The sequence below is a fragment of the Solea senegalensis genome, unplaced genomic scaffold (assembly GCF_019176455.1).
Source record: "Solea senegalensis isolate Sse05_10M unplaced genomic scaffold, IFAPA_SoseM_1 scf7180000017800, whole genome shotgun sequence".
In the NCBI taxonomy this organism is placed as follows: Eukaryota; Metazoa; Chordata; class Actinopteri; order Pleuronectiformes; family Soleidae; genus Solea; species Solea senegalensis.
In genome coordinates, this window is record NW_025322527.1 from 38,209 (window position 1) to 60,726 (window position 22,518).

The 22,518-nt window shown below is 42.8% G+C and overlaps 1 protein-coding gene across 4 annotated transcripts; it reads right to left on the reverse strand.

Annotated features, from left to right (window-relative positions):
- Positions 1-1,553: 1,553 nt before the first annotated feature.
- LOC122764952 (phosphatidylinositol 3-kinase regulatory subunit gamma) lies at positions 1,554-18,568 on the reverse strand. 4 transcript variants are annotated; one of them, XM_044018975.1, is made up of 9 exons: positions 18,055-18,568; positions 11,334-11,472; positions 10,646-10,744; positions 8,779-8,959; positions 8,291-8,416; positions 7,896-8,215; positions 7,261-7,335; positions 6,967-7,137; positions 1,554-6,774 (listed from the first exon to the last, which is right to left on the reverse strand). In XM_044018975.1, exons 1-9 carry the CDS (start codon positions 18,167-18,169, stop codon positions 6,576-6,578), a joined length of 1,425 nt encoding a protein of 474 aa, XP_043874910.1. In that variant the 5' UTR covers positions 18,170-18,568; the 3' UTR covers positions 1,554-6,575. The 4 variants fall into 4 exon arrangements, with proteins under 4 accessions (XP_043874910.1, XP_043874911.1, XP_043874913.1 ...); XM_044018976.1 differs by lacking the exon at positions 18,055-18,568 and adding an exon at positions 14,629-14,723; XM_044018978.1 differs by lacking the exon at positions 18,055-18,568 and adding an exon at positions 13,382-13,401.
- Between the last annotated feature and the right edge of the window lie 3,950 nt (positions 18,569-22,518).

The window sequence follows — 22,518 nt, forward strand, 5'->3', positions numbered from 1 at the left end:
TGCTCTCTCCCACATAGATGCTCTCTCCCACAAGATGCACTGATGCTCTCACAAGATGCTCTCTCCCACAAGATGCACTCTCCCACAAGATGCTCTCCCACAAAGATGCTCTCCCCACAAGATGCTCTCACAAAGATGCACTCTCCCACAAATGCTCTCTCCCACAAAGATGCTCTCTCCCACAAAGATGCACAAGATGCTCTCCCACACAAAGATGCACTCTCCCACAAAGCAAAAACACAAAGATGCTCTCTGCTCTCTCCCACAAAGATGCTCTCTCCCACAAACATAGATGCTCTCTCCCTCTCTCCCACAAAGCTCTCTCCCACATAGATGCTCTCTCCCACAAAGCTCTCTCCCACATAGATGCTCTCCCACAAAGCTCTAGATGGATGCTCTCCCACAAAGATGCTCTCTCCCACAAAGATGCTCTCTCCCACAAAGATGCTCTCCCACAAAGACATAGATGCTCTCTCCACATGATGCTCTCTCTCCCACAAGATGCTCTCTCCCATGATGCAAATGCACTCTCCCACAAAGATGCACATAGATGCTCTCCCACAAAGATCTTCCCACAAAGATGCTCTCTCCCACAAAGATGCTCTCTCCCACAAAGCTGCTCTCTTCCACAAAGTACGTATTTCCACAGATAACTGGAATTATCTAGCACCGCAGCACCTGTAAGCTTCGTCACGTCACGTCACGTCACGTCACGTCACGTCACAACTCCTCGCTCGCTCTCTGTTTGACAAATGACCTTTAACTCGCTCCTCATTGGTTCAGAAAATAAATAAATTACTTTTTGAAACTCCTTTTTATACCATGTATGAATGTGTTCTATTATTTGTTAACATTTTTTATGAACATTAAGAACTTTTGTCTTCTACATTTTCCACAGGGCTACAATGACATTTATGTATAGCGACCAGTTTCACTTCATCTAGCACAGAATTACTCACAGAGAGAGCGATTGATTCACAAATGAGTAGCAGGACATAACAAGGTACGTGTCCGAACACCACTATCAAACCACTTCAGTTTTTTATCCACACGGAAGCTGTGTTTGTGGAAAATGGGTCCATGAGTGGGACCATTTCAAAATGCCACCCTAGTGTTTTTGACAAGTGAAGGGACAGACGAAAAAGGCTTTTAGAAAGAAGTATTTTGTAGTATTTTAAAAGCTTATTTTGATACATTTTTAAGGTGGGTATTTTGTATTTTATCTGGAAATACATTTTGATGTATTTGTGCCCATCCCTGTAGACAACTTTGGGAAAATGATGATGTCATAGTCCCACTTCACTATTTTCGTGCTTGTCTTCTTCCTATACTATATACACACATCATATTTGACTTTGTTGTGAAATGTAACACGTAACTGCTTTAAACTGTGTATGATATAGATGTCTCTGGATTTCATTTATTTATATATAAGAAATAGAACTCAAGGGTTTCAATAAATGAAATAATGTAGAGACCAAAGACAGAATATCTCTGACTAAAGAGATTTTTAAAGAGGCAATTTAAACAAAAATATAACAGACAAGCAAAAGTTTGTATTTGAACAAAATATTGTCTTTATTCTGCAAGAGAAGTGAACATGGTGGAGCTCCACTGATAAACATACATGAGATCAGCTCAGAAACAAATCTACAACCAACAAACAACTGCAACCGATACAGGAAATGTGAAAATGTAGTGTGGAGTGACGGCCCAAACCATTTCACAGCGAGAGAGAGAGAGAGACAGGTGGCAGAGGGTAGCACTGAGGAAGAGGTTCATGATGTCAAAGTGTGTAATTGTGAAATATGATTTTGAGCTGTAAGCGGTGATGTCACAATCAGATCTGAATACATCATCAACAGACAAATAACAGTTTTTTTACTTTTATACACAAAAAACAACAGTCAATAGTACCAAATATGCATGCTGGACCTGTAGGTATGTCAAAAGAAAGTGGGGGTGGGTTTAGGGGAAGAGAGGGAGTCATATACACTTTATTTAAAATCTTTTTTTTCTTTTCTTTAAAGTTTGTTTTTCTAAAAGTTTGACATTTATATGTGAGAAGCTGTGACTTCTCCAAGCTGTGCTGGGTACTGTGATCAGACAAGCAGTGGTAAGAACACAACACGACTCCTCGTATTCAAACCTGGCTGCAAATAGAACTCTGCAGAACTGCTCGAGAGTAAGAATAAGTACGAGTCGTAACCCATGATTTCTTTTAACAGTCCTGATGGTGATAGTGAGTATAATCACTCCTTGTTACTGAGACTGTGCACCTTTTCTGTTTCCTGGAGTTATTTCAGTTAAAAAGTGAAATCTCAACTCAACAGTAAAAAAGAAAATCAACTTGAGAAAAAACAAAACATGATTTGGTTTGTTCCACGAACCCTCTCACTGCTTTTCTTTCAACAAAGCCCCGCCCCCTTTAAGAAACACCCGTGTGTGTGTGTGTGTGTGTGTTGATGGTGGGCTCCTCATTTCATAACTCACTATTTTTTATTTGAACCTAAACGGAGAATCGCACATCAGTCAACTGTAGAAACCTCTGATCGTAAAGCGTTGAAATCATCGTGAATGAAAAGTGACATCATTTCAAAATAAAAATAAGAATAAAACTATCATTTAACACTCGACAGAGAGAAGTGAGATCAAAATCGAACGTCTTCAAACGACACTGAAGTGCAGCCAAACGACGTTTACGCGTTCTTCTTTTTTCTTATTCAAGACAAGAATGTGTTCAGTTGTTTCTTGTTGCCACGTGACATGATTGGCTTTCTGTAATAACTGTGTTTGAGGTTTCTACAGGACAAACATGTGCTCATACATGAAGCTGCACTGTGACCTTCACTGTTCACTCACACCAGTCACTCATTCACACGGCGTGCTGTCGTCCTCTGAGTTGTGGGGGTTGAAATAAAAGCGTCACGGAATAAATTGACAACTCAAAGATTAACGACAACTGAAATCTTTGGTCTGGGAGAAATTGAAAAGAAAAGAAAAAAACAATAAAAAATGACCCCTTAAACAGTAATATATTTTGTTTTAGCCTTATTTAAATATTTCATGTATATATATGTATTTATATATGATAGATTTGACATCTCTGTGTAAATGTGACTCATATGCAGACATCACAGGTTTATATTATCACGAGTCTCTTGGAGATGAATGAAGAAAAACAACAACATACAAATCTCTGAGAATAGTTTGATTACGCGCCTGCGTTCACTCCTCGAGTGTCTCTACATTAGTCTGTAACCAATACTGTACATCTGTCATAAAACTCTGACTCGTAGAAAGACATTCAACAGTGAGCGATGAGATATTGTTCAAGTAATATAGAGTTAGGGATGTTTCTAATAAACCTGTAGGGGGAGTGAAAGACTAACGCCGCCATCCATTTGTAGTTGGAACTCGCAATTTACAACTTGAGATTCCAAAATTGCAAAATAATAGACCTATTATTCGATTGTGTGTGTGTATATATATATACACAGATATATATATACTTTATACATACACACACACATATGGAGAGAGAGAGAGATATGTTTCCTACTTTTCACTGGCAGTTCACTGGGAGTTCACGTGTACATGGAACGCAGCGTTAGTCCTGCTTTAGATGGTGTGGAAGCTACGGGAAGCCATGAGGGACGCGACAAAAGTCAAAAGTGATGATGGAACACGTGAAGGCAAAAAACAACAACCCTGATTTACTTGTCTTTCTTTATTAAATGGCTGGCTTTGCTGTGTGGTCAGTTCTGTACGGTAAACTTGAAAAAACACCTGAGGGTTTAGTGACTCTGCGCTGCGAGACCTCAAGGAGGTCTGCCGGGAATCAAATGGGCCTGCGTTTCCAGGAGCACCTCGAGTTTGGATGGGTTCAGTTGCTGAGAAACATGCACGATAGGCGGCGCTTTCACAATAACAAAGCCACGGAAAAACAACAACAACAACAACAACAACAACAGGACCTGGAACGATCCTTTTGTACATTCAAGATTATATCGACTAATCCCGCCTCGTGTCCTCACCACTCGTGACGTCACTTCACCCTGACTCGTCTGGACTCTGGACACTGAGGTGGGTGTAGATAAAAACATGGTGGGTACAACCAAGGTTCTCTCATTCATGCACAACGCCTCGCTTCTCAAACAACGGCCCACTTCCTAAAAAAAACCTGACACAGTCCCTAAGATTTGTGTGCATAAATATCGTATATACTGTGTGTGTGTGTGTGACTTTGTAACCAGCGTTTTAGCCAATGTTTGGCACATGCCACCACAAGTGCAGTTAACAAAGGGGGAGGTTACGTTTAACAGGGGGTGGAGCAAACTGTAGGCACATCCACACTACACTAACATGTTTCACTTGGCGTTTTCACACAAAAACGGGGCATGTGCGTGCCGGAATAAACAGGAAGTAGATTCAGTAGATCTGCAACTCACAATTATTATCCAGCTGTTTGGTTTCTGTGTTATGTGGAGCAAAGACAGCAGAAAATCTCAATCTCAATCTGAATTGAACAGTTATTGATGGATTAATCGCTTAAGAGAAGCAACGATAGTGAAAAATGGTATTTTATTGGACCGACACTGAGGTTTTACACCACGTTGTCATCAAGTGTGTGAGTTTCATCTTTGGAGAAAGCGCCAGTGAAACGCTGCAGTGACGAGGTGGACTGACACGTCTCTCCCACATCATCAGCCAATCAGTGAACAGAAGAAGACGATTCATTTTACTGTGTGATGCTTTTCTGTCTTAATAAAAAATGCTTCCACTGGTTATAAAGTCAAAAATAAAATGAACAAAATCAATTTGAAGCAGTCAGACAACAACAGAAGTTTGATGCACTTTGATTATCTCTTGGACCTTAGTGCATCTCCGCTCTGCTCGACTGCTGAACTACATTAACACAACTCTAGATTGCACACGTTCTTTCAAGTTTTCAGTATTTGCTCCTGAAGCCTGTGTCTACAGCTCGGGATGTCGCTTCTCTCCGTGTTACACACGGATAAAAAAAACATTATTATATTATCAAAGCTTATTCATCTCTGAAGGTTTTCTAAGAAAACTAAACAGTCCCAATGTAACCATTCACTCGCTTTCTTTCAACCACACACAAACATGGGCTTTCAGGCTTTTCCTTTTTTGTTGGTGCTGTGCGTGACCTCAGAGCTCTGCGTGCTCGTGGTCTCACAGCTGTGCAAACACCTGAATAACGGCACCTCGTAGTGAGGCTTTGGCGCGGAATAGTCTTCAAATCGCTTCTTTTACATTTATACTGTGATTTGGGCTGAAAAACAAAAGAAAGTTAGTGAAACACTGGTTTAAAGCACATTCTTGTTCTGTAGTACAAGAGAGAGCTGAGGTCACAGAGGGGAGGGGCTTCATAACTTTCTGTTAACACACACCCCCCCAGCCAAGAAAAAAGAAAAGGCTGTTTGTGCCCAAAAACTCCTGCTTTATGTGTGGTCTCAAACACACCATTCATTTACTTCTCTTCACTCCTTTCTCCATTCACAGAAAAGAAAGAAAGAAAGAAAGAAAGAAAAAAGGAAAGAAAGAAAAAAGAAAGAAAGAGTCTTTGCGCGTCCATCTCTACACCACCTTTGGTCTCTGGTTCTAATCTGTGACGTTGCCATTGGCAAAAACAAACAAACAAACAAACAAACAAACAAACAAAACCAGCGTGCGTCTACAGTTAGTATAAAAAGAAATCCTCTGTCTTTCTCATGACTACAAAACTGTTAAGTGTCGCTTGTCCCGCCCCTCTCCTCCCCCCGTCCCTCCCTCTAAACCCCGTCAGCAGCAGCAGTCTACACGGAGGAGCGCTTCACAAAAAAGAAAATAATAATAAAAATAATAATAATAATGATAAACCAGCGTCCACTGTCTTGTTATATGCTACATTGTTTTTGCTTCTCGTACAGAGCGGGACACAAACAGACACTTGACATCATCATTATCTTCTTCATCTCCTCCTCCTCCTCCTCCTCCTCATTAACCGTGAACAAAAGTAAAGGAACCATCTGACACATGGAAAGACGACTCCAGAAACAAAACAAACAAAAAAAGCTGGAATATAATCATCTGAGGTGGAAAAAAACCTTGTAAAATGGGAATGTTTTGTTGCCGTCTCCCGTCATCATTGGCTCTTTTGTGGGGTTTTTCTCTGAGTTTCTAGTAAAAAGTCTGAGTTGGAGTTTAGGTAGCAGCGGGGTCAACCTGAAACTCTGAAGTTGCCTACTCCGGTTCCTTCTTTCCTTCCTTCTCTTTGTCACTTTTTTGTTTTCACATTCACAAACATTTAAAACTTCCTTGTGCAAATCAAGCGGTCTTTAGAAAGAATGCCCTCTGAAAAGGTTCTTGTAAAAATATATATAACTCCAAGGTGGCTGACGTGTGTGTTGCAGCAAGTGTTTTCTATCTATCTTTGAAAACAGGTCTGGTGTTGGGTCGGGGTTCGCTTTGTACCTCCCACCTCCCTTCCTTCCTTCACTCCCCCCCTGCTCTCCCTGTCTCAGAGAGGGTTTGCTGTCTGTGTGGGAGCGTGAGCGGGCGGGTGCCGCTCATCTGCGTCCACAGGGCATCTGTGCGTAGACGGGGTATGCGAGGCGGACGTTGAGCGAGTCGTTGTGCTGCACCAGGGAGGCCTGGTGGTAGTGGAGCACCAGGTCCTTCAGGCTGCTGTACAGGTTGTAGGGCTCCGCGAAGCCAAAGCCGCGAGGTGTGCTGTAGATGACGCAGTGCTTCACCTCGCCTTCCACACTGAGACACACACACAGAACACAACGACACTTAAAACACGTGAACGATATGACACCATTAACACCAGAGCTGCTAGTTCACTGCTGCTTCACATCAGCTGTGTAAACGTGTTGATTTCTTTTTATGATATGAATGTTTACATGTTTACTACAGCTGAGGACAGCGAGGACCTGACGCTTCACGTGTACTCACACGACAGAGCAGGCGTAGCAGCCCTTTTTGCTGCTCTCTCTGATGAGGAACATTCCGTCGGGCTTCCCGAGGAGCAGGTCCTCCGCCTGCGTCCGGTTCAGGTCACCGACGAACCAGCTCTTCTCGTCGTGATGAGGCAGGTTCTCGTCCTCCTCGCTCACAAAGTAGCTTCTGTGAGAAACCATGAGAAACTGACAATCAACGGTTGCTCTCCATGTCCTGACATACTGTGTGTGTGTGTGTGTGGGAGAGTGGAAATGTTTCCAGCAGTCACGAGTGAACCAGAGCTCTTACTCGTCTGTGTTGTCGTTCTTGATTCCCAGCCAGTCGTTTATTCGTTTCTGTCGCACACCTTTGTGATTGAGCCAGCTACAGAGCAACACAGAGAGAGAGAGAGACATTATTAACATCAGGATTTTCAACAAACATGACTCTGAGACACAGGTATAACAGGGAGGAGCCAAGTGTTTTATCAGGTTGAGTCTGAACTGTGTTTCAGAACGTTACTATTTACCTGTGATTAATGTTATCAGAGCAGAAACGACGACTCCATTCATCAATTATTCATCGATGACTAAGTGAATCTGACTGTTTCAGCTTCTGGTTTCTTTGCTCCACATAAAGAAATCATTCAAAACTCAATCATTTTGAGAACATCATCATTTCCAGGTTTCACTGAAAAATCATCGACACATTCTAGGGATTAGAGAAAGAACTAGGGATTGTAGAGAGTGAACTGAATCACGGGTGAAAAATCATTACACAACACGAGTCTGAACAGATGTAGGAAACATGAAGATGGACAGTGTTTGTCCTCAGACCTCGTCCTCTCTGTCTCTGCCTGTGTCCACACAGACACACAATCTAACACTGACACAGTTCTCCTTGTGCTCGTCACTACATCACGGGCTGTCTTCCTCTGTACTCACACTAGATACTGGTCCCTGATCTTGCGGAGTTGTATGAGGTCAGGCTTCAGGCTGTTCATCTTCTTGTCCGTCTCACGGTTGTCCATGGCTTGCGTCTTCAGGTCCTGCTCCAGCCGCACCTTGCTGTCATGGATCTCTCCGAGCCGCGACTTGAGCTTCTCGTAGTTCATCGTGATCCGCTCGATCTCCTTGTCGTTGCCCTCGCGGCGGAAGCGCTCGATGTAGTCCTTGCTGTAGCGCTCCTGCGTGTGACACTGCTCCTCAAAGATCTTGATGGTCTCGTTGAAGGCCTCGATGGCTGTACGCTTCATCTGGATCTCCTGCAGAAGGTGCAGAGGCGGTGTTGAGCGCGTGGACTTGACGCAAACATTAGCAACACAACAACGCATATGTACCTGTGACGTCTTGGTGTATTCTTCGTACAGTCGGTCGTACTCTTTGCTCTTGTCCTGGTACTGATTGTGGTATTCCTGGAGTTTCTTGCCGACAGCATCAATGTTGTCCTCCTTCACTAACTGGTCCTGAGGGATCGAGGAGACGAGAAGTGAGGATTAAAGAGTGAGCTGGAAATAAACACAGGGTGAAGAATACAGCGACTGGTCTGGAGGCGTGAGAGAGAGATGGTTACGATTGACATGCTAACTGTAATTACATATAGATTTAAAAAGAAGAAGAAGAAGAAGAAGAAGGCTCCCCTGACTGACCACCTGCGGGCTCGTTAATTAACCTGAACTCATCAGAAGATGAGTCCAATACAAGATCACCAGACAGATTTAAACGCATTAAGTCCAATTAAAAACTTTAAACCACTCATTTGAAGGATTAACACTTTCTTAGAGTATGTTAACACCTTGGAATGACACATGTATTATTGTGTGCACACCTGTTGGAAGCGGGAGATGGGGTACATGAGCTTGACGTCCAGTTTGGTGTTGTACTGAGCCAGAGACTCGTGTCTGTAGTGGCTGATGAGATCCACCACTGAGCTGAATGTCAGTGGATCTGAGAATCCATATTTCCCGTCCCGGTGGTAGATCTTTATCAGCTTGTTGTTGCCCCCTTTCCTGAGCACAGACACGAGGAGGACACATTAACTCCATATTCAGACCAGTACACAGAAAAACACGAGTCCTGTTAGTTCAAGTTACATTTTGTGGTTGTATTAAAGTGTGGTTGTATCAGAAAAAGTCACACGGTCAGAGCCGAGAAGAAGCTTCAGACACAAGAAGAAACTGATTAAATACTCACCTATACATTTTCCCACTTGCTAAAAAAACTTGTTTTAGCAATGGTAATGTTATATATAACCTAAATATCATTTCTTCATCGCCTGCTCTATTTTTGACATGCTACATGCTAGTTTAGCCATTAGCATTAATCCTTGTTTTTTAAAAATCATTTTTTACATCAACCCAATCATTGAAATGATGATTTATTTAACGAGAGACTGAAGTGAAAGGTGGAAAATAATAGCTTCTGTAACATCATAACATTATGACATCATAACATTATAACATCATAATAACATTTTAACATCATAACATTATAACATCATAATAACATTATAACATTATAACATCATAATAACATTATAACATCGTAACATCATAACATCATAACATTATAACATTGTAACATCATAACATTATAACATCATAATAACATTATAACATTGTAAAATCATTATAACATCATAACATAACATTATAACATCACAACATTATAACATCATAACATTATAACATCATAACATTATAACATCATAACATCACATTATAACATCATAACATCATAACATTATAACATCATAACATTATAACATTACATCATAACATATCACATTATAACATCATAACATTATAACATCACAACATTATAACATCATAACATTATAACATAACATCACAACATTATAACATCATAACATTATAACATCATAACATCATAACATTATAACATCATAACATTATAACATTATAACATCACAACATTATAACATCATAACATCATAACACCATAACATCATAACATCATAACATTATAACATGATAACATCATAAGATTATAACATCATAACATTATAACCGAGAGTTTTTTCTTCCTCTATTGTGTGTAGAAAAAAGCCTATGGAAATAGCCTTTTGTTTAGTGGCTTCACCACTGTAATGAAAGAGGCCCCAATGAATCAATGACTGCTTAAGTTTAGGACATTTTTCAGAGACTTCAGCTCAGCGTTACACAGCCTGTACCACCTGCAAACCGCTCACTTTCATCCACCATTGAGACATTCAGCAGCAGAACAGGTGCTGCTCTGCTGCCTGATGGAAGCAGCAGTGGAACAATATTGATTATCTCAATGGACGACGGTGAGAGTCACAAATGACTGTCTAACATTGAGATAAAGCAGTGAACTTCCTCTAAGAAGCATATTCCTATGACATGAGCCTTTCTTTAAGTAACTAACATGTCCTTTTCCTTGCGTCTCTGCAGGCAGCCATGTCTCAGGCTGGTAACCAAACTCAACATTCACTATTTTCAGGTTCTAGTTGAAAGCTCAGTTTGCCCTGAAACACTATATTTTCAGAGCAGTGGGTGATTTCCTCAACACATGATTTTCCTGCAACTGTAGTTAAGTAGAGAGGTGGTTGTATAAACAAGGAGCAGAAGAACTCCTCTACTACTCCTTCCATCCTCCAAAAATCACCCTGCAGTTTGAAGGCACTGCATTTGAGATCAAATCAAAGAGTTTACCTTAATGTGAGTGTGTAGTCGCCCTGCATCTTGGTGGAAGCATCCCGGACCAGGAAGGTGCCATCAGGCATGTCCCTCAGTTTGTCATTCACCTCCTCCCTAGACACAAAACCGAGAAACATGCAGGTTATTGTTTTTGTGTTTGAGTTGTTTGAGCTGAGCTTTGAAAAGTCTGCCTCGAGTTATCAGCATCAGGCTCTGAGGACTTTCCTCCCACAGCCACATGCCTCAGAGTCAACAGTCCATCAGCTCAGCGATGCTGGGAGAGACTGGAAGGACTGGTCCCTGCCAACACTGTGTGTGTGCATGTGTGTGTGTGCGTGTGTGTACGCATGTGTGTGTGTGTGTGTGTGCGTGCGCGTGTTAAAGGTGGCAGACTGGCTGTCTCCACTGTAGGTGTGGTACTCATCTGACTGTGTGCGCACAATGGCTGAGAACTAACCTACATTTAAGTAGCTCTGAGGCCTTCACAGTTACAACTCATCACTTCTACACATTTTCAACACAAATTTCACAAAAGGATTTCTGTTGCCACACGTCGTCGTCCTGAAATTCAAATCCAGGGAATCTCGAGAGACTCGGGGCGTTGTAACGAAGATCATGCAGATATAATCTAGCACTGGAATTAAACCGAGATGCTTGGATTTCAGAACACTGACAAGATGTTGGACGAGCACAGGTGACTCACCTGGATATGTCACCCCAGTACCATTCAGCCTCCTGCAGAGAACCTCCTGCTCCCCCATCCCTGGAACTATTGTTGCTGCCGCCGCCTCCCACCCCGACCGAGGAGGGCTGCTGGGTTTTTGCCGGCTTTGGAGGTAGAGCTGCAGGAGAGGAAGAGGGAACATGTTAGTACTGACAAAGAAACTCTGGGCGTTTCTGGTCTTGATGACCACTCAAAGCTGCTCTCCACAACAGTTTTGCCATTCACCCATTTCACACTCGTCTTTCATACCCATGCACATGCTTCAGCTCCTGTTGTCTACGGTTCTGCAGCGATCCATCCACGCAGCGCTGCAACAGAACTCTCACGCATCCTCCACGTTATGTAAATTGTTAAAACAAACAAAGCTGTGTTTACATACATAGAACTGCAACGGCACTGCAGGTGGTGAGCGTGTGTTATTAACCTCACAGGCAAAGTAAGCAGTGGGAATTGTGCAGAGTTGAGGTTCATGGGAGGGAAGCTAAAGTTGGCTCCAGCTCAACAACAACAAAAAATGCCCTTTGTATTGTTCTAGAGATTATTGTTGTACTATTCTATAAGGAAGTGTTGAAAATGGTCCTGTAGATTATATGACCATGAGTGGAAGAAAGAAGAAGACGACGACACTCTGCTGGTTAAATAAAGGATAAAAACAAATAAATGTTGACTTTACTAAAGATTCATCAATCGTCCAGCTTCAGTTTCTTACACCTGCACATGAAACACTCACACACATTTTCCCAGAATCCAGCCTGAGTGAATGCTAACAGGCTAACACACAGTAGCATTGCGGTCAGCCTGAGTATAACCCATAAGACCTAAACCCAAACCTGGGTTTGAGCATCAGCACCATAATTAGTTTAAACATAAACAGTTTATGTTTGCACGTGCGCACAGAGTGGGGGGGGGGCGGGACCATGAACTGTCACTGGAGCATCATCCCGGTTGATATATGAACACTGTGAGGTGACTGTTACACCTCAGGTGTTAGTGTGTGACAGAGGTTACGTCCATGTTCACTGTACAACTACATCATCTCCAGTATGAGCTGCTGTCTCCGCCCACGTGGGTGCAGCGTATCAAACTGAAAAATAACATGTGACACGATGGTCTGACCTTATTAAAACAGTTACATGTCAGCAGACACACATCAGCATAATCAGCATAATCCCACTGTACACTTTCCTTTATGTTTGTGTTTGTTATGTTTGTATAAACAAAGTTTGAGTTTGCGTTGCTGAGGCCATCACAGCCACCAGGGGGCCCCAAAAACACAATCCAGCTACAATAATTAACAAGTAATTACACAATTAATAAGAAAGTAAAGTATTGTAATAATTAATTGCACTGAATAATCAGATTTCTCCAAAACAAAACGACTTGTTGTTTTCTGGTTTTCCTGCAGCGGGCTCAGAAACAGTCTTTCCCACATAAAAGAAAAGTACCTAACTGCTGAACTCGTTAAGTGTGTGAGTAGAACTGTGATCATTAAGTGATAAACATCTTTTCACTCACTTCATGATGTGAAGACCTCATCAGAAAATGTGCGTCACTGCACAGCGTCACTTCTCTTCCCTCTCCTGCTCTTTGTTCTCTTTCGACCCTCCTGTGCTGTTCCACTGTAAACTCCTCACACTCAGCTCCCTCTCCCTCCCTCCCTCCCTCCCTCCCTCCTCTCTCAGTCATTTACTGCGGCTGAAGCTGTCACTCTGCAGCTGCACTCTTCCCCTCAGTCAGCACTTTGATGAAGTGCAATTCCACTCCATATTTAAATATTTGAAACTTTTGTTTATCAATAGGAAGTGCTCGAAAACAACTAGCTCACACACTAACATATATTACAATTAATAACACTTCAAAATGTTTTTCTTTCATTTGCTGTAGTGGCTTCAGCATAAAAACAACAACATGTAGAAACAACGGGACAATGAAAGGACACACACACACACACACACACACACACACGTCCTTTGTTGCAAAGGTCCATCTAGAAAGACAAAGCGTTAAAGTTAATCACAACCACTGACCTTTGCAGCATCTACAGATCTGAGCGCACAGATTTTTAGAAACATCTGTGCTGCTTGAAACAAGTCAAACTATCTGATGACAACCATCCTAACAAAGACGACGCCTTCACTAAATGTCATGAAATGGGGAAAGAAATGCTCATAAAGAGCAAGCGTGGCGTCACAAATCTTGAAATTTAACGCCACAAATACTGCACAGCGCACTCCAAGCAAGGGACGATGAACAAAGGCGACTGTCAGTGCAAACCGTCCCCTCCTCCCTCCCTCCCTCCCTCCCTCCCTCCCTCCTCCCTCTCACCAGACAAAGGAGCAGCACTCTTCCACACACACGGAGCGATATCACTTGTCCTCGCACAAACACAGGGCAGAGACACACACACACACACACACACAGCTCTCCTGAACAATGACAGTTAGCACAGATTGACACACACACACACACATACACACACACACAAACACAGCATCAGTACGGATCTCCAATGAACCTCAGCAAGCTTTAAAACAATCACATGTGTCCACTCACACACACACACACACACACACAACAGTGGAAACACTGCACTATATGTCACAGCACTGACTCTGAATCAACAGTGGTTCAGACACCTGTCACTCAATCTCACTTATTTCCACAACTTTACATCAAAGTGTGTGAGGAGCTGCAGGTGTGTGTGTGTGTGTGTGTGTGTGTGTGTGTGTGTGTGTGTGTGTGTGTGCTGTGAAAGCATGGACACATGCAAACTGTTTTTTTTTTTCACAATACAAAGCACTTTTTTTTAAACTATTTCACAATAAAATGCTACTTCTTACATTAAAACTGAGCTGTTTGAAAAGTTGTGACATGAGCTTTCAGGATGAAATAAGCCACTCGCTGTCAATGCACTGAACAGTTCTCAGCATTAAGTTCTAGCAGAGGGAAACAATGAACCCAACAATGAGTGCAGGACATGAGCTCTGCAGCTTCAGGTCCACAGTAACACGGGAAGGGGGAGCTACAGACCACAGGGAGGGGGGGCATGGAATAAAGACAGAAGTGTCAAAGTAAAAAAATGCAAGGAAAGAGGCACAGATTGGATGAGGGAAATGAGTGAGTGAGAGTGAGACAACTGAGAAATAAAGAACACAAGGTAGACAGAGAAAAGGGGACAAAAGAAAAAAGAGAGACCTACAAAGAAAGTACGAGAAAAAGACAAAGAAAGAGAGAGAGAAGTAAAAAGAAAGACATCCGTCCCGTTCTTTCTTACCGTCCTCCAGCATCCCACTCTCCGTTAGCTGCATGCTGCCACTCGTCTCTCAGCTGTTTCCCTCCTCCCTCCTTCTCTTTCTCTCTCTCACTCACTCTCTCACTCACTCACTCTCTCCTCCTCAGCCTCCTCCTCCACAGCCACCTCCACCTCCTGCCTTGTGCTCTGTATGACTGAGGTAACAGAGCCAGCGAGGCTGAGCCTAAAAGAAACAAACTAATGGCAGCACGGAGGCCCGCCCCCTCCACCAATCAGGAGCAAAGAGCAATCTTTCTTTCTCTGGAGAGGAAGAAAGAAGGGAGGAGGAGGCAGAGGAGGAGGAGGAGGAGTTACCCAGTAGTATATCAATTCCTTCTGGATAATGAACATACACACTCGCAGCAGTGCAGCATCGAGCACTAAATCAACAGGTTGCTTCCAGTGAACACACTGGCAGCAGCTGAATGTGAGTAAAAGCCTCGCTTTTTCTTCTCAGTGTGAGAAATCCACATTAACCAGTAACTATTAGTCAACAGTGATGCATTCAAAGGTCTTTTTTTAGTCCAAGAAAAAGCCTAAGAACGCAACACAAAGTCATACATTCTCAGAATCACAGAAGCTTGCATTATTCTCATTGAACATACATTATTATCCTGTTATTGCCAAAGTACATGCTTTTATACTCCATATATGCATATTGATTTTTCTTCTATACTCATCAACATCCAATAATAGCAATCATCTCCATAGCTCTTCATTTGCATGTCAACAGATCCATCGCCAAGACAACGGAGCAAACTCTGTGCACACGGGAAGACTTGGGCACACAGTCACTACAGAGCGACGGTAAACGGACGGTGAGCCGGGATTCTTTTGTCACACCGGAGGGGGTTTCATTTATGCTGAGATTATGACCCGCATCAACAGCTGACACATATGGAGACAAAACATTTGGAGGATTACATCTCCTATGGGCCATACGTCAATCTAATCCAGCAGATGATGATGATTAACATGCTGTATGTAAACAGACAGCACCTGCATGTCTGTGCCACAGGTCACTGGCTGATTTTCCATTAAAGAAACTGAACAAATTGTGTATATTTAAGCTTTAATCTTTGACAGAAATCACTTTTGTACTTAAAATATTATTTCTGCTTATCTTAGCACAAATTATCTTTGTGCAGATAGAACTGAAATGTACTTGAATGGCTCCATCTGTTCCCATCATGTGTGCGCTGCACAGCTGATCTTCATCATCTGTCAATCCTTCAACTGACTCTTGTTTGGTCTATAAATAGTTAGAAAACTGTGGATAACAGTGATTTAATGCTTTCCAAAAACAAAAACATTAAGTTTACTGTCATCAAGGCGAAAAGAACCCTCACTTCATTTGATGTTGACATCAAAAACAAGTATGTTTATGTTTTAACAGAAGACCCTCAAACTGATTAATCACAGCATGTATGCATAAGGTTTATGTTTAAGTCATAAACTGGGCAGAAGCAGCAGAACTCTGTAAAAACAGCATACAATGATCACATCGCTGCAGAAGAAAGCGTCTCTACAGCTTCTATTGTTCATACAGTAATTGTGCTCTGTTGCATAACAATGCAGAGAATGCAGAGGCAACATTAAATCACAAGTGTCCAAGATCGAATGCAAGCACCATGTCAGAGACCTGCCATAAATGCATGGTTTCACACCAGTGGAGGTCCACGGACACGACAATGTGAGGTACATGGGAATTACTGTAAAATACGGTATGGTCCTTTAACCGTTACAGCCGGTGATTTTCCAGTGAAAGCTGAGACTCTATGTTCACCCCTTATCCACACACACACACACACACACACACACCCTTCCAACATAAAGTTGCCAGTGGAAACACAGGCTTTGCCCTCCCCTGGGGCTGGGGGTTGGTGGCGCTCCACCTGTGCTAAGCACCCCAAACACAAAGGCAACACAAACACGGCGACAATCAGTTTGCATATAAGCACACACGCATATGCAGAGACGACAGACATGCACCTCTTCATTCAACTGAAAGCAACTTCTGCGCTTTTCAGCGTCGGGATTACGAGGATGATATTGTTTCTCTGCTCTTCTCTGACAGTGACTGATGGACACGCTGTAAACCATTTCATCCATTTTATGGACAAAACAACTCAAGAATAACAATCAAAACTGAGAGGAATGATCAGGTGCGACTGGATTCCATCACTTGCAGCACAGTTCCTATGCAATTCCATTTAATTAGCATCGGCACCCCTTTGTGTACGTCCCTCTGTTCATTCACTGGAGCAAAATATGAGACGTTAATCTTGATTTTTCCACCCATGACAATGGCCCCCGCGTTGACAGCATCTGTACGTGAATGTAGGAGTGAGACATGATGCTACAGAAAAGGATGCACGAGCTGTCACTGCCTCTCTCTTCTACTCAAGTCAACACAATTGGAGCACAGGCTGGTTTTGAAATAAAGAGCCAAAGATGGAGGTTGCAGAGCATGTACAGTAGGAGGAAGAGGGGAAATGATGAGGAGGAAGAGACAGAGCTACCCAGCGTCTCCTGGAAACAACACACGGCGTCCCACATCTGCGCCATGATCCATTCAATGGAGAGAGAGAAAGAAAGAGAGAGAGAGAGAGGGGTCAGATGACACTGGCACAATTGCCGTGGAATGAATGAATGAGGGGATGAATGAATGAAACACATTCAGCTGAGTGTGACAGTTGGTTAGATTGGGGCACACACAGTTATAGCTGCGTGTCAGTGAAGGATGTTATGATTATAAAACGCTCCGGAGGTTTCATTACCGGTTTCGCTCATTACTCCCTCTCTCTCTCTCTCTCTCTCTATGTGTGTGTGTGTGTGTCGTATCCCATCCCCCTTTTCTCCCGATGTTGGCACCAACCACAGCTGATTCCGGGATGATCTACGCGGGAGCGCGTTTATCGCTGACCGGTGAAACACGCACACAATGGGCAGTTGCGAGGTCGTGCATTGTTGTGTAATGCAGCCGTTTGTTACTGCTGTGTAATAATATATTATATTATATAATATGTATATATATAAGCATGTATTTAACACACGGAGTGACGTGTAGGCGATCACATTTCACTGTCTTCAGCAGCAGCGACTGTATCAGAGCATTGATGACCGACTAACCCACAATGATGTGTTTAAAGTAACTGGCACATTTTAACCTCAAGTACACAAAAATGTTGCCAAGTCGCAATAAAAGGGTTATAACAAGTTAATGTAGAGGTTTCTAGTGAAGCCCTTGAAGACAGACGACCTAGATAGTGCTCACAGTCGACGGGGGGGTTGTAGAAGCAGCAGCAGCAGCAGCAGCAGAAGCAGCAGCAGCAGAAGCAGCGGAACTCTTCCGACAATTCAAAGAGACAGCGAACGCAACACAAGGTCCTGTCCGCGTGTGCTTACCTGGTGGTTGGTCCATTTCCAGGTAAAATATCAGCTCTGTGGAGTATGGCATCACCACGTCCCTCCAGTCTCCTTCCTCTCCGGCTTTTTCCGTCGTCCAAACTGTGTTATACATTGCTGTCGTGTGGCTTAACCTGACTATCTTTCTCCGCAAAAAGGAAAAAAATACTGGGTTTTGAAAATGGGAACGTATAAAAATGATAATTAAAAAAAAGCCTCACAAACGCCTATCTATCTACTTGTATGTCTACGACCTGAAACCCTGCTTCAGACGAGAATAAATAAACCAACCGTGTACAGCAAGCACCGGGCTGCGACTGCGTCCTCCGACATAATAACGTGGGGCTCTTCATGAAGGCCCTCCGTGTGTGTATATATCTACATGTATGTATATATATATCTATATCTATATTAAAACGGCGGGAAAGTAGATGCCAGCTCTACATTTCAGGCCCTTCGTCTGCTCCGCCGCTGCCACCACAGTTTCACCAGCTTCATTTTTAACAGGAGCACTGACAGGAGGAGGCCAGCGGAGGCTGACAACGACCGGGCCAAACCACTGCGCCGCGCTTCACGGGGGGACACGCACACACACGCACACACGCACAAGCGTCTTCAAACGCGACATAACAAGTACAACTAAGCACTACATTTATGCTAAATCCGCGCTGTGTCTGTAAATATTGTATGGAAATAAAACAAACTGCCGCTGTTGTCTTGCATTATTCACATGTCTCCCCGTTCACATACTCGCAGTAGTCGGCGCCATTCTTTCCGGCCAACCGACACGAGCGATCGTGTGCGCGAGCTCAGAGGCTGGATTCAAAAGCCAATGAGGAAATGAGTTGGTTTTCACTGACTGTGGCTCCTGGTTCACACAGCACCACGCAACATGAATATTAAAGAGCTAATGTCGTCTTATTTCCCTGCACGCGTTAGTTTATTAAAGGTTTTCACGTTTGTTCATTTACTTATTCATCTTTCCAGGCAACTTTTTATTTTCATACAAGAAGGGGAACTAGCGTAACTCAATGTATGTACTTTATGTAGAACGACAGATCCACAGCTGCCGCCACCAATTAGCACAAATGTGTCACTGATTGACCTCAGTGATCAAATATCTCAGAAGAAAACAACAGGTTCAATGTCCCTGTGCACTAAATACACCAAGGATTCTGTTATAGCAGAATAAGCAGTTTACAAACGTCAGTTTTCCTGTGAGAAAGAGGCTGTCTCATGGTTTTGTCTCATGTAATTACTGAAGACATAAGTATATAGACATAGTATCTTTTATTTGGTGAGCCTGAAAGTCTGTTTTCCCTCGTGTCACAGCTCTCTGCGATGTTGTCAATGAGAGCAAGTGTTCATACTTCTGTCATTTTCAAACCCAAATCACTGCAAAGTCAGGTCTTAATGTTGCTGTGCAGACGAGTTCTTGGTAAATCCAAGAGTCTGTTGCTTGCGTTTGTCCCCATGGCTCCGTCTTCTTCGTCTTCTGCTCACTGTGTGCATGTTGCACAGCAGTGACTCACCTCACTTGTCTGACATATGTGTTGTCTTATATGTCCATAGAGGTGAATGACATCATTACCTGCCAGAGGGTGTCACCTTGGTTATGTGATGTCATCAACCAGAGCGCTATTCTATTTTATTTATGTCATATAAACAGAATACATCAGAAACACATCTCTTAGCAGGACCCCGAGCCTCTTTAGCTCTTTAGCCAACCCAACGCTACGACATAATACACTATTAAGCTAGCTTTTCTTGCTATTCTTAAGCGTGAGAAGTAGAAAATGCCCATTTTTCCTGCAGCTGTAATGTGTTTGGTCTGGTCTTCTTTAACTCTGGAGGAAGAAAAGGTGCCATTAACAGCTGATGATGATGATGCACGCTGCCTACAGTGAGATAAACACAGTTCCAGTAAATGATATAGAAGCTTAACCGTGAGCTTAGGGATGCTACAGAGGTGCAAACATGTATTTAGGAAGCCTATAATACAGGGATTACTGCACACACACACACACACACAAATGGATATTATGGATTTACAGGATTGCTGGTCTATTTCAGGACTGATCCATGTCGCTTCTTATTTCCAGATTTGACTTAAAAAAACAGCTGCTGTAATCAAAGTTTTTGTATTTGATCTTTTCGCTGAACATTTTAGTTGAACAGTCTGCAGCTTCAGTCCTACATTCAACTCTCCCAACTGCATGTTATCTACTCATCAGTAGCAACAGCAGACGGTGACAGACAAAGATCTAGACTGGCTGCTGAACGTGGAGGAGTCAGATATTTTCCTCGGGGGCTGGTAGAGACCACTAACAGAGAAAATAATGAATTTAATTGGACTCCTAATTAGGCGGCTGTTCACTATATTCATTTAAATGACCGTGGCGTTATTGCCCCTAATTGCCCCTAACTCACCTAAAGCATTTAACATAATACATAGATTTAATTCAAATCTTTGAATATTTGCATTTGGTATTCATCAAGTGTGGACTGGTTCTAGAGGGGGTCCAACCAGGGCCAGTGCCCCTTTAACAATGAGCCTCGTCTTGTCTGTTGCCCCCATCGAAATGGTGAACCCATACGACAGAGAAGGAGATGTTGAGCATGTACATCTCCAAACACAAGAAGAGGAAGATGGTGACTGCCAATGCAAGCACAAGAGAGAGGTTGGACTATGTTATCGTGCTTTTCCCAAACTAGTGTATTAGTTGTGTACAATTCACGAGTGGTGTTTTGAAATTTTCCCACTCCCGCGCGTTTTGCTCCTGTGTGGATAAAATGCTGATATGTAAAAAGAATAAATGAAAACGGATTCACCTAAACTCGTTTTCTCGTTCACAGCTTTTCAGTCTCTATTAAAAAAGAGCCGTGTAAAGGTGACGACAAAAAACAAACAATGGCATCATGATGACCCAGACGGGTCCAGGCCAGCAGTCATCGTCATGTTAATCTCCTGCTAACAGCCTAATATCAATACAGCATCTTCAGTGGGGGGCTGCCGCCACCAGTAATTACAGCTGCCCTGTCTATCTGTCTGTCTGTCTGTCAGCTGTCCTACTTCAGGGAGCAACAATAAACGAAAAGGTCTGTTTCCCAGTCTGCTGTCCATCCACTCTGTCTCCCCTCTACACCCTCCCACCCACTCATCCATCCATCCATGGTCCTGTCCTTCTCCACCCTGAACTCCTCTGTCTCATGTGTCCATCACACGAGAAGAAGAGGACTGGGTGAATGTCAGTGAATGAAATCTGTTTAATGCAACACACACACATGTTTGTGTGTGTGTGTGTGTGTCAGTGGGTGAGTGGGTGAGTGGGTGGTTGTTTCACAGATGGCTCGTGGTGGACATACACTGCCCAAAGCTCCTCTCTGTCAAGTGTGTCGAACAGGTTTAATTGCCACTGCCGCTCCGTGTGTGTGCATGTGTGTGTGTGTGTGTGTGTGTGTGTGTGTGTGTGTGTGTGTGTGTGTGTGTGTGCAGCCAGGCAGATGGAACCCCAACAAAGACACAGGAACTGACACTGCCCCAAAAGAGAAAGAGAGAGGAAGAAGGAGGGGCAGACAGAGGGAGGAGGAGGATGGGAAAGGCAGCATTAAGCTACACTGTCCCCGGCCATCAGCCCCCTGCTCCCTATTTAACCTCCTCGACAATAGGGCAGAGTGGCATCAAGTGGTCTATTTGCATAGTATAATCACATATGAAGCATACTCATATGAAACAGTGATTCCAAATTAAACATCTAAATGTGTTTCCATCCACCGAGGTTAACAATCTGCTTATATAAACACAACATACCAGAAATAAATAGAACATTCTGAATAACCAAAGCTTGGACGATACTTTGTGAAAAAAAAAAAAGAAGCAATTATCACTTGTGATTTTTGTGATTTTTTACCATAAATGTTCATGGTTGTGGAGCCTAGTTTTCTCTATGTTTACAACTTTTTCCACTCATTGCTTTACCAAAAAGACAGGAATATGATAATTATAGATGTATATATATATACTGTATATATATATAGAATATATAGAATTGTTGTCTCAGAACAAGGTCACCATGGTCTGCGTGCATAAACCAATGATTCATGTTTTTATCCACTAGTTAGTCAATAATCTGCTTATAAAAACATAATAACAGAAACAAAATTACAAATAACAAAGCTTGGTTGATCATCTACAAAAGAAACCGCAAAAATTTGTCCTGTGATGGACTGATGGCATGTCCAGGTGTACCCTGCATGTCTCTGTCCCCCTGCGATGTGTTGAATAAAGCAGTAGACAATGAATGAATGAATGAATGCTTCTCATTGGACAGGCTTTTCAGTTTTTGGGACAGAGAGTGAGTGGTTTACAAAGTAACACACTTGCTGGTCCAAACGTGTCATAAACACATTGTTGAGCTATCATACCTGAGCAGGTGCATGTTGTCAAGTGGCTAAAGTCTGTGT

Excerpts from the sequence above, each read along its gene's own strand:
- LOC122764952 (XM_044018975.1), bottom strand. The coding sequence starts at position 18,169 with ATGTATAACACAGTTTGGACGACGGAAAAAGCCGGAGAGGAAGGAGAC. Across the intron at positions 11,473-18,054 it reads GGAAATGGACCAACCACCAG|CTCTACCTCCAAAGCCGGCA; the intron begins GTAAGCACACGC and ends CCTCTCCTGCAG. Across the intron at positions 8,216-8,290 it reads AATACACCAAGACGTCACAG|GAGATCCAGATGAAGCGTAC; the intron begins GTACATATGCGT and ends CACCTTCTGCAG.